We start from the raw sequence: 17,347 nt of genomic DNA on the forward strand, positions 1-17,347 counted from the left end.
GGGAAATAGGAGATAGGGAGTTATTCATCAATAGGCGTAAAGTTTCAGTTAAGCAAGATGAAGAATAAGCTCCAGAGATCTGCTGTGCAACACTACCTAGAGTCAAAAATCACGTACAAAATTTAACAAAAAATTGTTCAGAGGATAAATCTCACGTTAAAAGGATAGACCTCACGTTAAGTGTTGTTACCACAATAAAAAGTGAAAAAAAAAAAAAACTAAAAAGAGTGGGGCTTTGGAGCTAGAGGCCTGGATTTGAATCCTGGCTTCCCACTTCAGCTCTGTGATCTCGGGCAAGACACTCACATCTCTGTGCATCAGCTTCCTTTTCATGCCTCAGGGTAATAGTAATACTTACCCACCCGCAGGGTACCTGAGAAGATTAAATGTATTGTTCTAGGTGAAGCACTTAGCACAGTGCCTAGCACCGTATTAAGCACTAATTAAGGCTATCTATTACTATTCCTGCTAGACTAGGTTTATTAGACACATTCAAGAAGTAATACATTTTACAGGCTTGCTTAAGGGTACCTTGTACATAACAGCTGAATACATGTGAGATGCTATAATTACTCCACTGGGCAGTTATATCCACATTTGGTGCTTTGTCACTTTCGATGTATCTTACACTCATTTAAGTCTTGAGCTATTTGACTTCTCATATTTTTACAGCTTCCTATTTCTACTGGATTGTAAATAGGCTGAAGGCAAAGTCCAGGACATGTGCCTTTTTACAGTCCCACCAGCGCTGTTCTATATATGTAGCCTGGACTCCACCTATATTTAGGGCAGAGAATTAATATGGTTTAAAGGAAGACCCTTCCACAGACTACCTCATCCAGCCCCCTGCTGACTGGTTCACTTAAACACACAGAAAGGGTTCATTTCAGAATGAGTCACTCTTATTTACAAAGTACTAAGAAAAAGTTTCCACTTGAAATAGTGACCGTGTACATCACCCCCTCACTTTCCAAATCAGGAGAAAATGACCAGACTCCTCCTGCATCCCGCCTGTCCACCACCCAGAGCAGATGCCACCAGAATTTCAGGTTATTTCTGACGACAGACTCTTCTTAGTGCTTAGAGGAGATTCCTCTATATTTAAGAATGCTTACCAGTCTTCCGGCTGCCACTCCAAATCCAAGAAACTAGATTTCTTTCAGCTTCACTGACTTTTTATTAAGGGAACAAGCAATTTTCTTCTGGCAGGGAAACCATGCAGCAGGTGTGTACTTCTGTAGAGGAAATTTAAACCAGATACCTATCCCTGCAGACAACTCATTATTCTTTTAAAGAGAGGCAGGCCTTAGAACCTTCCAAGAGGGTGATGCCACCCCTAGAGGTGGCATTCTGTATTGGCAACCACTGGGAGGTTGCCTGGGAAACCCTGTTCAGAGACAGCTGTGTCACTTTTAAAACAAACTTCTCCCTTTAAGAGCTAATGTGTACTATTACAATTCTGTGTCATGCAGTGGTTTGGAGCTTTTGTTTTTATACTCTGAGAATAATTTTTTCCTGTTTTCTGATGACTAAACAACCATGGTATTGTATAAAGTTAGGAAAACTTAGAAAACATTAAAAAGGAAAATTAAAACCGTCTGTAATCCCCTAACCCAATGGTAACTACTGATGAGATTTTGCTGTATTTCTTTTTTTTCTCTAGCAATGCTTGGGATTTTAAAACAAATTTGGAACTATGCTTAATATTATGCAAGGATAGCTATCTTCATAATTATTCTTTAATTAAAACATTCCCCTCTACACACTTTAAACACTGAATTTTTTAACTTCTGTACTTAATATTTTTATATAAATTTTTAAAAATTAGTCTTATTTTTAAATTTTTAAAAACTAGTCCATCTTATAACTGGAAGTTTGTACCCTTTGACTGACATCTCCCCATTTCCCCCAGCTCTCAGCCTCTGGCGCCCACTGACTCTTTCTATGAATTCAGCTGTTTTAGATTCAAATATAAGTGAGATCATACAGTATCTGTCTTTCTGACTTATTTCACTTAGTATAATACCCTCAAGGTTCATCCATGTTGTTGCAAATGACAGGATTTCCTTTTTTTTTAAAAAAAATTTTATTTATGTGGCTGTGTCGGTCTTAGTTGCGGCCCGCAGGATCTAGTTCCCTGACCAGGGATTGAACCTGGGCTCCTTGCATTGGGAATGCGAGTCTAAACGACTGCACGGCCAGGGAAGTCCCAGGATTTCCTTTTTATGACCAAATAATATTCCATTGTGTATATGTGCCACATTTTCTTTATCCATTGATTCTTTGTTGGCCACTTACCTTGTTTACATGTATCAGCTATTGTGAATAATGCTGCAGTGAACTCAGGAGTACAGGTATCTCTTCAAGATGCTAATTTCATTTCCTTCACATCTATACCCAGAAGTGGAATTGCTGGATCATAAAGTAGTTGTATTTTTAATTCTTTGAGGAACCCCATACTATTTTCCATGGTGACTGAACCAATTTACATTCCCTCCAGCAGTGAACAAGGGTTCCCTTTTCTACACATACTTGCTAACACATATTTGTCTTTTTTTTTTTTTTTTTTTTTCTTTTTGCAGTATGCGGGCCTCTCACTGTTGTGGCCTCTCCCGTTGCGGAGCACAGGCTCCGGATGCGCAGGCCCAGCGGCCATGGCTCACGGGCCCAGCCGCTCCGCGGCATATGGGATCCTCCCAGACCGGGGCACGAACCCGTATCCCCTGCATCGGCAGGCGGACTCTCAACCACTGCGCCACCAGGGAGGCCCCATATTTGTCTTTTTAATAACAGTCATTCTAACAGGTATGAGATGAAAGCTCATTGTGGTTTTGACTTGCATTTCCCCAATGATTAATGATGTTGAGTACCTTTATGTATCTTTTGGCCATTTGTATGTCCACTTCTGAAAAATGTCTATTCAGGTTCTCTGCCCATGTTTGTTGTTGTTGTTGAATTGTTTGGTTCTTTTTTTTTTTTTTGGCAATTGAGTTGTATGAACTTTTTATGTATTTTGGATATTAACTCTTTATCAAATATATGATTTACAAATATTTTCTCCTATTCCATTGGTTGCTTTTAATTTTCTTGATGGTTTCCTTTGCTGTGTACACGCTTCTTCATTTGAGGTAGTCCCTCTTGTTTATTTTTGCTTTTGTTGCCTTTGCTTTTGGTGCCAAATTCAAAAGATCATCACCAAGACCAATGTCAAAAAGCTTACCCCTATGTTTTCCTCTGGGACTTTTATGGTTTCAGCACTATGTTCTTTCCCCATTGAATGGCCTTGTATATATCTTCTTTGGTTAAGTTTCTTTTCAAGACTTTTGCCCATTTCCTAACTGAATTCTTTTTAAACTGTTGAGTTCAGAGTGTTCTTTGTATATTTACCATGGATATTAGTTATTTGTTGAATATGTAATTTGCAAATATTTTTCTTTCAGTCTCTAGCTAGTCCTTTAACTCTATTAACAGGGTCTTTCATACAGCAAAAGTTTTAAATTTTGATTTAAGTTTTATCAATTTTTTTCTTTTATGGATTATGATTCTCTTGGCCTCGCCCTAAGGTTCCAAAGATTTTCTTCTGTTTTCTTCTAAAAGTATTATAGAAATTATAACGTATATTTAGGTGGAAGTTCTTTTTTTTTTTTTTGCCAATGGATGTCCAATTGCTACAGCACCATTTGTTGAAAGTCTGTCCTTCTTCCATTTAATTGCTCTTACACCTCTGTCAAATATCAGTTGGAAAAAATCAATTGGTCATACTTGTATGTGTCCATTTTGTGTTCTTTATTCTTTTCCATTGATCTATGTGTCTATCCACTAATATTGTACTGTCTAGATTACTATAAATATATAGCAAATCTTAAAATTGGATAGAGTGATTCCTCCCACTTTATTCTTCTTTTTCAAATTTCTTTTAGCTGTTCTAGTTCATTTGCCATTTCATTTGAATTTTAGAATAAGCTCATCTATATCTATAAAAAATTTTGCTAGAATTTGATAGGAATTACATTAAACCTAAAGAAGTTTGGGGAGAATTGCTATCTTTACTATGTTGAGTATTCCAATCTATGAACACAGTATGTCTCTCCATTTATTTAGCTCTTTTTTGATTTCTTCATCAGCATTTTGCAGTTTTCAGCATTGATGTCCAGAACATGTATTATTATATTTATACCTTAATAAATTGTTTTTTTGAACATTTATAAATAGTAGTGTGTTTTATACTCGATTCTACCTGTTCACTGCTGGCATACATACATATATTTTTTGTATCTGCATAACTTAATTTTTATTTAAGCAAAAGAAATCAACTTTTAGCATCCACTTTCACTGCAAAGTGCCTATTTAACTTCCATTTATGTTTGTATTCTTTGCTAACATATTTCTTTTTTTAGCAAATATTTATTCCTATAAATATCTTAGCAAAATCACCAGGGGAACTTTAAGAAAACAAAAGGAAAGCTGCTAAAATTATGCTCAGTGCATTTTCCTTAAAGCACATCAACTTTTAGTATCCTGAAGTCAAGACAAATTTTTTTTTTTTTTTTTTTTTTTGCGGTACACGGGCCTCTCACTGTTGTGGCCTCTCCCGTTGCGGAGCACAGGCTCCGGACACGCAGGCTCAGCAGCCATGTTTCACGGGCCCAGCCACTCCGCGGCATGTGGGATCTTCCCGGACTGGGGCACGAACCCGTGTCCCCTGCATCGGCAGGCGGACTCTCAACCACTGCGCCACCAGGGAAGCCCAAAACCCACTGTTTTTTTTTGTTTGTTTGTTTTTTTGCGGAAGACAGAAATCTTAATGCCACAATTCAGCCTGGAGGATTTGTCCGAAAAAAATTTTAGGTGCTAACAATGAGATCCATAGCTGCCATTCTGATATTTTAAAGCTTTATGAAAACACAACTCACCATAAAATTCATCCTTTTGAAGTGTACAATTCAATGTTTTGAGTATATTCACAAAGTTGTGGGAAACCCTTACCACTATCTAATTCCAGATCATTTTCATCACCCCCGAAAGAAACCTTGTATCTCTTAGCAGTCACTCCCATTCTCCCCTCCACCCAGCCCCGGACAACCTAATCTCCTTTCTGTCTCTATGCATTTGCCTATTCTGGACATTTCATATAAATGGAATCATACAATATGTGCTATTTTATGTCTGGCTTCTTTCCCTCACCATAATGTTTTCAAAGTTTATCAATGCTGTAGAATGTATTAGTATTTCATTCTTTTTTTAATGGCCGAATAGTATTCCATTGAATGGATATACCATTTTTGTTTATCCATTCATCACCTAATGGGCATTTAGCATTTTTCTACGTGATTTTAGATTTTAAAAATTAAACTTTTTATTTTGAGATCATCATTGATTCACATGTAGGAGTAAGAAATAATAGATTCCTCCAGTGGTAACGTCTTGCATAATTATGGGACAATACCACAACCAGGAAATTTACACTGCAATACACTGGTTTTTTACAGATTTCACCAGTTTTGCCTAATATTGTGGTTTAGCTCTAGGCAATTTTATCACATGTGTACATTTGTGTAATCACCCCTGCAGACAAGACACAGATCGATTCCACACCAAAGAATCCATTGTGCTGCTCTCTTATGATAACATTCAGCTCCCTTCTCACCCTATTCTGAATCCCTGTAAACCACTAATCTGTTCCCCATCTCTATAACTGTCATTTTAAATTATATATTTTAAAAATTATGTGTATAAATGGACTCATACAATATGTAACCCTCTGAGATTGTTTTTTTTTTCCACTCAGTATATATCCTTTGAGATCCATCCAAGCAGTTTTTTCGGTAGTTCATTCTTTTTATTACTGAATAGTGTTCCATTGTATGAATGTACCACACTTTGTTTAATCATTCATCTGTTGAAGGATATTTGGATTGTTTCCAGTTTGGAGTTAACATGAATAAAGGCGTGATGAGCATTTGTGTATATGCCTTTGTGTGAATGTAAGTTTTCACTTCTCTGGGATAAAAGTCCAACAATGCAGTTGGTGGGTTGTACGATAATTACATGTTTGGTTTATAAGAAGTTAACTATTTTCCAGAGTAGTTTTACTATATTAGATTTCCATCAGGATTGTATGAGTGATTCACTTTCTCCACATCATTGTCAGCATTTCCTTCTAGGCACCATGGTTTCTGATGAGAAATCCAATGTCATGCAAGTCATTGCTCCATTATAGGTAATGTGTCCTTGCTAGCTACTTTTAAGATTTGTTTGCCTTTAATTTGGAGAAGTTTGTGATGTGTCTTTCTTTGCATGGATTTCTTTGGGTTATCTTGTTTGCGGTTCACTCAGCTTCTTGAGTCTATAGGTTTATGCCTTTGGCCAAATTTGGTAAACTTTCAGACACTATTTAATATTTTTTTAGCCATAGACGTTTTCTCCTCTCCTTCTGGGACTCCGATGACAAGAATGTTAGATCTCTCATTATTGTCCCAGAGGCCCCTGAGGCTATCACTTTTTAATTTCAGTCTATTTTGTGTTTAGCAGATTGGGTAATTTCTATTGATCTATCTTCAGTTCGCAAATTCATTTCACTGTCATCTCCCTTCTGATATGTAGCCCATCCGTGAGGTTTTGGGTTTTTTAAAAATTCCAGTTGTTGTAGTTTTCGGTTCTAACATTTCCATTTGTTTGGGTTTTTTTAAGATTTTATTTATTTATTTACTTATTTATTTGCGCCGGGTCTTAGTTGAGGCAGGCAGGCTCCTCAGTTGCGGCTCCAGGGCTCTTAGTTGTGGCTTGCCGGCTCTTTAGTTGCGGCACGCGGGCTCCTTAGTTGTGGCATGTGAACTCTTAATTGCGGCATGTATGTGGGATCTAGTTCCCCAACCAGGGATCTAACCCGGGCCCCCTGTATTGGAAGCACGGAGTCTTAGCCACTGTGCCACCAGGGATGTCCCCTTATTTCTTCCTTGTATCTTTGTTTTGCTGGGACTTTCTCGTTGTTTCTTTCCTTCCCCAGTCCTGGATTCAGGCTTTTCTCCAAGGAGCATGCTGAATCAGGGGTGGCCGAGAGGTCTGTCCTCACCACCAACTCCCTCCCAAATGGCCAGCTAGCTAACAGCCAGATGCACCTTCATGCCCTGGCCCAAGACACCACAGGCATGCACACCCAGCCCCAACCATTCCTGAGTGCCCAGGTCTTGGCTAGAGTGTCCACAGGGTGGGAGCAGGGAGACCAAGAACCCAGCCTGGGGTTTGAGAAGGGGGAGACAGGACTGTGCATGAGTTGGACTCCAAGCCCCCATCAGGCTCCACTGTCCCATCAGGCTTCACTTGAAAGCACAAATTCAAAGATAAAATTAAGAATTCCAAAATGGCCAAGATAGAGCATTAAAGTCCAAGTGCAGGGAACTTCTGGGCACAAGCCCTGTGTATGTTTATTCTTTTGTTTCTCACTCAATTTTGTAATTTTGTTTCATATAAATGCTAAAAGCTCGTGTTACTTATAGGTGATTTATATTTGTTCCTATTGTGAATAAAATTTTCCCATTATAATTTGCTAACTGGCTAGTAATGAGAATATAGAAAAGTCATTTTTTAGTTACTTTTTTTTTTTTTTTTTTTTTTTTGCGGTACGCGGGCCTCTCACTGTTGTGGTCTCTCCCGTTGCGGAGCACAGGCTCCGGACGCGCAGGCTCAGCGGCCATGGCTCACGGGCCCAGCCGCTCCGCGGCATGTGGGATCCTCCCAGACTGGGGCACGAACCTGTGTCCCCCGCATCGGCAGGCAGACTCCCAACCACTGCGCCACCAGGGAAGCCCTTTTAGTTACTTTTGATCGCTATTTTAGTATTTCTTATCTCACCACTTAGTAAAATTTAATAAAGTTTCAGTATCAGTTCTTAGGTTTTCTACATATAAAAGTCATGTACAAGTAACAGCGATCACTTGAGCACTTAGCATTGCTAGGTACTCTTCTAAGTCATTTAATCCTCACAACCCTTTGAAGCAGGTACCATTACTACCCCCATTTCACAGATGAGGAATGTGAAACACGAGAGGCTTGCCCACGGCCAAAGAGCTAATAAGTAAGTGGCAGAGTCTAAATTCAAAACCAAATCCAAGCCTTTTAGCTGGAGTCCATGTCCTCAAACACCATGCTATAATAACCCTATATTGATTAGATTAACCCCCTTTATTTCTGTCTGAAGACTAAGTGACTTTTTCTGACTGCGTCAGAAAAAGGCTAATTGTAGTGACAGCAAACATCCTTCTCTTGTTCTTAATTTTAATTAATTTAATGCCTGTTTCATTTTTAAGTATGATAATGATGGCTGTGGCTTAAAAGGGAAACCTTTATAACATGAGAATACTAATAATGTATATTTTCCTAAGATGAAGAACCAAGAATTAACCTATTTGGAAGAGGAATGGATCAGGAAACTTTATTGATAAGGACTTCTGTTCCAAAAGTTTATTCTAATTATATTTATAGTACATAAAATATCAATACTTTCTTGTTGAGAAAACAGAAACTCTGGCCATAGTACTGATGCTGACTTAAGAGAAATGTAAGAGTCCAAATATGAAGAACTCAACCAATATGAGATATATACAAAAAAACCAGTTCAACAATTTACTTTAAACATAGGTAAGAAGTCGAGAAGACAGCTTTTTGGGGAGGCTGATATGCATTTTATTTAACAAACATAATGTACAATGACTAAAAGAACGGTATATTCCCAGGAGAATTAAGAGTGTGGGTACCTGGATTAGCACCTAGAAAGTACATAGAAAAGAAAAAAGAGGAAAGCTTTCTACGAAGACCATCTGGGCCCAGGTTTCTATGAGCAGATTCTCCCTGTATTTGATGGTAACTCATTACATTCCAAGTCAGCTTGGCTATCAGCTGACTCAGTTAACTGCTTCATGTCTTCAGTGCTTTAGGACAATAGATGTGTCAACGTGATGGATTTTATATGTTAATTTAAGTAAAGGCTGAAAAGTTTTATACCCACCCCAGTTTTATTCCAAAACTACTGCACTACAGATTTGTGGTACACCATTAGAAAGATACTGGAAAAGCAAAGGAAGCTTTCTTAACTGCTTGTGTGATGTTATCTTGTTCAAAAATGGTGCCCTGGGAATTACAATTTCACAGGTACACTGAGAATCTGTCGAAATCACTGAATGCAAGGAGGATCGTAATGGTGTATTTAGGTTATGAAAGGTTCCATTAGGATTAGAAAAGGTTCCACGCTGCCAGGGGCTGTAAAGCCTCACTGAATAAGCTATCAGTTCACGGTATACTGTGCATTCAGTGCAATATTCTTTGGTTACATCATATTACCCACCAGGAGGAAAACTCCTTTGCTTACAGAGTAGATCAGTAGTTCCTAACTGGGGGCAATTCTGTCCCCCAGGAGACATTTGGCAATGTCTGGAGACGATTTTTCACAACTGGGGGGGTTGCTACTAGCATCTAGTGGGTGTAGAGGCCACGGACACCGCTAAACACCCTACAATGCATGGGGCGGCACTCAAACAAAAAAATCCTCAGGCTCCAAATAGTACCGAGGTTGAGAAATCCTGAAAGACGCTTATATGATGTGTGTCTGGGTTGTCCATAAAATCAAAATTACACCATGGAGGCAGAAAGGCCCCCCTGCACTTTAAAGCTCAGAGGGATTCCCCATCAGCTCTCATCTGCAGAGACCTATTCAGTCCTGTCTTCTGACCCAGACCCAGGGCCACCTCCCTTACCAAGCGCTCAGTAAATATTTGCTGAATGAAAGGAGGAAAGAGGTGCCGAAAGCATGGTTCCGCATTCAATTGACAAGTTACTTCAGTAACTTTCTATGACCTAAAAAGTACCCTCAACCTCAATAGTGTCACATTCTCTGACTGTACAGGACCTCAAAGTTAGGGCTAACACATTGTAACGATGGAGTTAACATTTTAGGGGAGTATGTCTAAATACTTCTAGAGTCATTTTAGCGGGGCAAACAAAATAAAATGGTGTTAAAGGCAAACATTCAATATACTTCATTTTAAACTAAAAAAAAATTAACAGATGAAATGCCATGCACAGCAGACACCATTCCTTTTTTTTTTACATATTTACAATTTTACATATTTACTTAGCAATATATCTTCTATCTTTACAATTATAAAATTATTTCAAACTGTAGAACAGTGGTACCATTGTATTTTCTTAAACATACATTTTTGTAGCATTCATTTGTTTTATCCTTTAAAAGGCAATTATTTAACCAAATCCAAAACACACTGAATGCCACAGAGAAAGCACGCAGGAAGATCATGGAGAAAAAACAGATTTGCAGACAAAACTTTCAAACAAGTCTTAAATGAATCTATTCAGTGACTCAAATAAATAGTACTTTTTTACTAAGTCTCCCCAGACAGGAAAAACAAACAAAAAAAAATGAACAAAACAATCCCCACAAACTGTACCCTTAAAAATGCTCTGATATTTATAAGCAATTAAGTTATACTCTAGACCCCAATCAGTGGACTGTAGTAAGGGCTGGCTATAATTTAGGCTCAAATAAATACTATCCATGTAAATTTTCATCATCCTGCATAAACTTGAGGCTGCAACGGTGGAGGAAGTTTATCATTTTCAACATTTTCAGAGTCAATAGAAGCTAAAGACTGATTTGGGGGCCTAATTTCAAGCGGGTATTTCTCAACAATGTCTTGAACCTCTTTTGCGATTCCATCCGTCCAATCTATTAGGTCTTTCTCAAGCTTCTTGGCTTCATTCATAATCCTTTCCTGCCGTTCATTCAATTGAGACAGGAGATCCAAATTCTTATACATCTGCTTAACACCTAAGCAAGCATCAGGAGACCAATTCTCAGATTCCTGCTTCCTGGGAGAAGTCTGGCCAGACATGTATCGATCAAAATCTTCCTGACTTAAATTCAAAGATTGAGCGTCTAATTTCTCAATGAAAGCCACGGCACAACACTATAAATATAAAGAAGAGAATGTTATTTATTATAGTTGTATGAGGAAAGCTACAAATATTCAAATAGAATGTTAAAAATCCTTTTATCATGGAGAATTTAAAACAGAATCAAAAGTCGACAAAATAATCTCCTGAGCCTCCATGGACTTTCATAGCCACTCATGTTGTTTCCTTTATACTCCCATCTGCAGTAATACGTTTCTTCCTTAAAAAAAAAAAAAATTAAATCTAATTGTCATCTTCATCGAGTCTCTGAGAAATTCCGTCCTCTCCTTGGGTTGTTCGCAGGTTCTAGGGTCTTGTACAGAGTGAAATATTTGAAGAGGCACCTTCAGTATTTGTTCTGCAACGGTTATCACAGAGTTTCCTGTGTGGTTCCTTGAGGTCAGAGGCTCTCTGCTTCCCTGCCATGCTGCAGGGCAGAGGAATCCCTGTTGTGGCCAGGAGCTCCAGGGTCAAGGATCTGGGGGCCATGCCCCCTAAGGCCCTTTGCTTCTGAGGCCGTGCCAGCTCCACAAGGCCCACCCAGTGCACGGCCAGCCACTGAGCATGTCCTCAGGTACTGGTGTGGCACACAGATCTCTGGTCCTCAAAGAGATATTTTAACATCAAATGGTTAAAAGAATAAGCTTAGAAATCAGACAGCCTGAGTGAATTGCCACCTCTGTCACTTTGACAGCCCAGAGTTGTGTGACCCTAGAAAAGTTACCTTAGCTCTCTGTGGTTTCCGCATCTGTAAAATGGGGGAAATACCACCCAGATTTATTGTGAGAATTAAACAACATAACACATGTAACATGCTTAGCGCACAGGTCTGTAGTAAGCAATGAGTAAACGGTAGCAATTATTAGTACAACAAATGCAAATGTTGAGTGACACAGACATGGCAGTTATACTTTCTTATATTAATTAAATTTTTCTACAAGGAGCACATACCATTTTCACACTTTTTTTAAAAAAAGCTATTTTCATAAGAAAAACATGCATTATAAACAGGAGAAAATAGGCAGCTCTCAGAATTTCTTCTGAGAAACTCATTCATGGGATCTTACCTTATTATTCATAAAAAAGCGAATCACCTCCTTAAAGAATATTTAGCAAATCTATTTCAACAGACTCATCTGATGAGAATGTGCCCGTCTGACCCTTCCCCATGGGCTCACACTATGTGTGTGGAATCACTGCAGCCCGTTAGCTGGAAAGAGGCGGCGTCTTAGACGATTCTAACGTTCCTGGCTTAGGGGAGTAGACGTGCGGTACCGCCGCTAATGGACATAGTGTATATTGGGAAAGAAAGAAACATTTGATGGGAAAGCACTTTCAGAAATCTGAGGCGCAATAAACAGCTGGGAGTGGAGCTCAGTGTGAGGTCAAAACAGGTGACCTGCGGGTCCTCACTGTACAGGTGACCGGCAGAATTACAACCAGAGGAGACAGTCTAGGGAGAGAGATGCACAGAGGACAGAACCCCAGGGAATAACGCATTTGAGGGGAAGTGGAGGACACGAGGCCTAAGAAGAACCAGGAAGATGGAGTGGAATTGTGGAAGCCAAGGCACATGAGAAGTTCCAGAAGGAAGAAGTCCTAAGGAGTGTTAAAGAAGTGATGTGAAACTGAGAGTTCCCATGGGATTTGGCAACTGGCAGATTTTTTTTTTTTTTTTTTTTTCGCGGTATGCGGGCCTCTCACTGTTGTGGCCTCTCCCGTTGCGGAGCACAGGCTCCGGACGCGCAGGCCCAGCGGCCATGGCTCACGGGCCCAGCCGCTCCGCGGCATATGGGATCCTCCCAGACCGGGGCACGAACCCGTATCCCCTGCATTGGCAGGCGGACTCTCAACCACTGCGCCACCAGGGAGGCCCAACTGGCAGATTTTTTACTTTTGCCACAGCAGCTTCACTGGGGCAGTGGGAGTAGAAGCCAGACTCTGAGTCAGGCAAGAAAAGGATGAAGAAAGAAGATGCAAACACAGTTAAGGCTGTAGGTCAGGGGGGTGGGAAGCTGCAGAGTGTAGGTGATTCAAGTACCCATCTTTTTTAGACAATTCACCAGAAATGCTTCCTTATGTAACCTGGCCTCCCCTGCCTACCTATCACCCTGTACAACTTCCAGCACAGGAAACAGAGAACACAGGGTGTCTCAAGGCTCAAATTCACTGGCTTGACAATAAATGTAGCCTAAAGCAAACAAGCAGTAGTCCAGCGGTCAGTAAAAGGAAGTATTCTGCCTTATAACTTAGATGCGCATACTTTACTACTGTTCTGCCTAGAGTTAATTAGCACTGTAGAAAAACAATAGCTGAAAATCATTTCACATCCTCTAACCTGATGCTTTCTTAAAATAGCCCAGTATTCAGTTTTAAGACGTAACTTGTAAAAATAAAACAAAAAATAAATATTAAGTCTTTTAATAAAGTAATCAGTCCAAGATCTGACTTACTCATGGTTGAAACAACCAACTAAGTGAATGGCTCTTACACCCAGTAGCCCACAGGCAAATGCCCAGCAGCAGCAGAGACTCCTCAATGTGGCTGTCATGCGTCCTGTAGGGGAACCACAATGGCCAAGTCCCAGGAGGTGGCATGTGTGCATGGCCTGGTCACAAGTGCTCTGTGACACCAAGCAAACATCCTCAGCTATGCTGACCCCTCAACTCAGGAGCACTAATGTGTCACAGGCCTGTGAGTGACCTGTCACATCCTTAAAATAAATACCTTCTTGCTTCTTGTCCACAACACCAAGAAATCAAATACTCACCAGGTTGGTGAAATAGTAGCCATCCTCTCCAGTCATCAGTCGGCTTGGGTTGCAGAAGCGGGTGATGTACTGGATATTGGACTGAAGGCGTGGGGGGTTGCCCTTCAAAACAATGTAGATGAGAGTGGGTAAGAAGTCATCAGCTGAAGCTGGCTCGTTCTTGGTAATCTTGATGGCATTGAAGATGTGCTTGCTGCACTTGGTGATGCAGGCCAACTTATCCCGGGGCACACGCTTCGAATCCATTTCAATGATATCTGTAAAGGAGAAAAGATGTTGCTTCCAGTGAGAAAGTCATTACATCAAAGAGGCATTAGGATAATCATATTTTATCTATTAAGTTACAGAGGTACCCTCACTAACCGCTTCTCCTCCAGTTAACTTAGTATGTGAAAAACTTAGACTGTAACAACAGTAGATACTAGCTCACACTTAAGGAACACATGACAATGAGCCAGGCCCTACTCACTGTGCTCTACAAGCATATTTCTCTCCATCCCCAGATTATGCATGTGCACTATTATTATTAAGGGAACTGAGGTTCAGAAAGGTTCAGTGATTCGCCCAAGATCATACAATAAAAAGGGACATAGGGGGGATCTGAAGCCAAGTCTATCTGACTCTAAAGCCCATTCTTTTAATCATGATGGTAAAGTGTTTATGAGCTCCACAGAGAAATAAGCAGTCTCTTTACTGTTTTTTTTCCTCTTAATACATTGTAAAACTCAGTTTAGAAGGCCTCTTTTGCATAATGCTTTTTAAAAATGTGGCTATTATATTGATACAAGGCATCTCTGTACTGGATATCAAAGTGCAAGCGGCTGAAATCCATCACATGGAGGTCCATGGTGGCCAGTCCTCACGGCATGTAAATCTCCACTAGCAACGAATATCTACAACACCTTTATGACACTTATAACCTGCTGGTTAGCAGAGAGGATGAGCATGGGTATACATTTAACCTCATAAACAATATTTTATTTCTCTCAGAAAAAAATTATTTCACTGCCCTTAACTACCACTAAGTCCATCTGGTGGGCTCATATAAGTTCATTCTTTGTCACAAAGACTAGGAGGCAATGAGGAATAATCAAGTACAAACTCAGCACTGTCAGAACAACACAAGAGGAGGGCAGGTGTGTGCCTTTGAGATGGACACATCTGTTGCAGTCTAGAACATCATGAAAGAAAAGAGCTGAGGCAGCTTAATTTGACACCAATTTCTTGCCATTAGCAGGAATGTAAGTTCCAGATTTACGTGGGATGGTGGTACATGCCAAAGAGTTCTTTCTGCTCTTAGCTCTCATCCCTGAGGTCAGCTACCTGGGGAAACCCTCACAGGACCACCAGCCATGGAAGACTAATGTGTGTGGGACAGGAACACTGGACAGTGCAGAGGCCTTATTGTAACTTATTAATATTTCTATTCCCCCACTTACCTGTCTATTGTATGAATGATATAATTTTTGTTTTATTGTTTAGTTCCTTTAATCTTTTAATTCTGGGTTGTAATTATTGTTACTATGTCTCAGTCTATTTCTTTTTCTTTTTCTATTTAAATAGAACTTATTACCAAAAAGATCTGGGGAAATGTATATTTTTTATACCATTTTCATCCTATTTAGCCTGCTGCCTTTTACTGTTGGTTTTCATTCTCTATTTCAAACATTTAACCATCTTCTCATTAATCTTCATTCTTTAAGTTTTAAAATGAATGAAATGTGAATTACAGGCATACATCATGTTATTGCGCTTCACAGATATTGTGCTTTTTAAAGATTGAACGTTTGTGGCAACCTGCATCAAGCAAGTCTCTCAGCACCATTTTTCCAACAGCATTTGCTCATTTCTTGTCTCTGTGTCACATTTTGGTAATTCTTGCATATTTCAAACTTTTTCATTACTATTATATTTGCTATCATGATCTGTGACCTTTGATGTTATCACAGTAACTGCTTTGGCATTTTTAGCAATAAAGTATTTTTTAATTAAGGTATGTATATTGTTTTTTAAGACATAATGCTATTGCACACTGAACAGACTACAGTATAGTGTAAACATAACTTTTATATGCACTAGGAAACCAAAAAATTCGTGTGACTCACTTTATTGCGATATTTGCTTTATCGCAGTGGTCGGGAACCGAACCCGCAGTATCTCCGAGGCCTATCTGTACTTTTTATCTGGATGCACGTGTAGCTGCCACTGCCAAGGAGCAGGGCCAGTAGTGTAAAAAGGAAGAGAACAGAAGGAAAAGGAAGGAGAATAAAGGGGAAAACCCAAGGGATTTCTCCCACACTCTTCATCTTGTAGTGAACACCACCCTTCCTAAGTATCCTTTAGTCTGAGAGAAGTTTCTTTTTGTTTTTGGATCGCCCACCCCAATGAGCAGTTCCATGATTTGCACTGTGCTAAAGTCTAAACTAGGAGATGTGGAAAGAAAAGTAAACAAAACAGGAAACTCACCACTGTATTAGTTGTTCCTCTAGTAATGACCTTCCCTTCCCAATCTACCTGCTATTATTTACTTTTCAGAGTCCTCAGTTACTGCTTTGCACCTTCTGTTCAGGGCTTTTAATTAGTATGAAAGATAGGGTTGAGTGTGGGTACTCTATCTTAGCAGATGTCCAGGCTTATCTTTAATGAGGTTTTGAAAATAAAGTAGGCTGTACTTCTAGGTCAGTCAACCTGGGCACTACTGACATCTGGGCTGGATAATTCTGTTGTAGTGGACTGTCCTGTGCACTGCAGGATATTTAGTAGCATCCGGGGGTTCTACCCACTAGAAGACAGAGGTCAACAGAAATGGCAAAGGCCTCAGCTCAGTGTATTTATAAACAAAACTGACAGTCCTGATTAGTAGCACACAGGACAATTTGGAGAAATTTCACTGATTATCTCCATATTTAAGACCATTGTTACAGACTGTCCTTTCTAAGGCTGACAAGTTTAGGGTAGGAGGAAAGTGATCATATAAACTTTGGTCCTCAGAGACAGAATGTGTCTGCACTTGGATTGGCAAGAAGAGGGGGCTAAGACGAGAGAGTAAGAAGGCTTTTAAAATTTTGTGTCTGTTATTTTTACTATCAAAAGATCTCTTGAAACACCATCTTAGATGCCTCAAGAGAAATGTTCTACCTCTCAAATTCTTTTTTTTAACATCTTTATTGGAGTATAATTGCTTTACAATGGTGTGTTACTTTCTGCTGTATAACAAAGTGAATCAGCTATATGTGTACATATATCCCCATATCTCCTTCCTCTTGCAGCTCCCTCCCACCCTCCCTATCTCCCTCCCACTCTCCATGCTTTGTGACCACCTAGAGGGGGTCACAAAGCATGGAGCTCATCTCCCTGTGCTATGCAGCTGCTTCCCATTAGCTATCTATTTTACATTTGGTAGTGTATACATGTCACTGCTACTCTCTCTTTTCATCCCAGCTTACCCTTCCCCCTCCCCGTGTCCTCAAGTCCATTCTCTACGTCTGCGTCTTTATTCCTGTCCTGCCCCTAGGTTCTTCAGAACCATTTTTTGGGGAAAACTTAAGTACAAGTTTCAGGCTTCATCTTTGATCTCTTACGGATGTTCCCTGAGCAAAAGGTGGGGTTGGA

General features: G+C 39.8%; 1 protein-coding gene across 7 annotated transcripts in view; it reads right to left on the reverse strand.

Annotated features, from left to right (window-relative positions):
• Nucleotides 1-17,347, reverse strand: part of LOC309817127 (rab5 GDP/GTP exchange factor) — a 118,508-nt gene that overhangs the window by 44,000 nt on the left and 57,161 nt on the right. For 4 of the 7 annotated variants that reach the window (XM_082645119.1, XM_082645115.1, XM_082645117.1 and 1 more), the window contains exon 8: nucleotides 13,736-13,992. In XM_082645119.1, coding sequence (XP_082501245.1) covers nucleotides 13,736-13,992 — 257 coding nt within the window. Of the gene's footprint in view, nucleotides 1-8,658; nucleotides 10,980-13,735; nucleotides 13,993-17,347 lie in introns of those variants that run through there. The other 3 variants (XM_082645121.1, XM_082645120.1, XM_082645123.1) reach the window with 1 other exon arrangement.

Source organism: Mesoplodon mirus, assembly GCF_964341445.2.
Source record: "Mesoplodon mirus genome assembly, chromosome: 15".
Taxonomy (NCBI): domain Eukaryota; kingdom Metazoa; phylum Chordata; class Mammalia; order Artiodactyla; family Ziphiidae; genus Mesoplodon; species Mesoplodon mirus.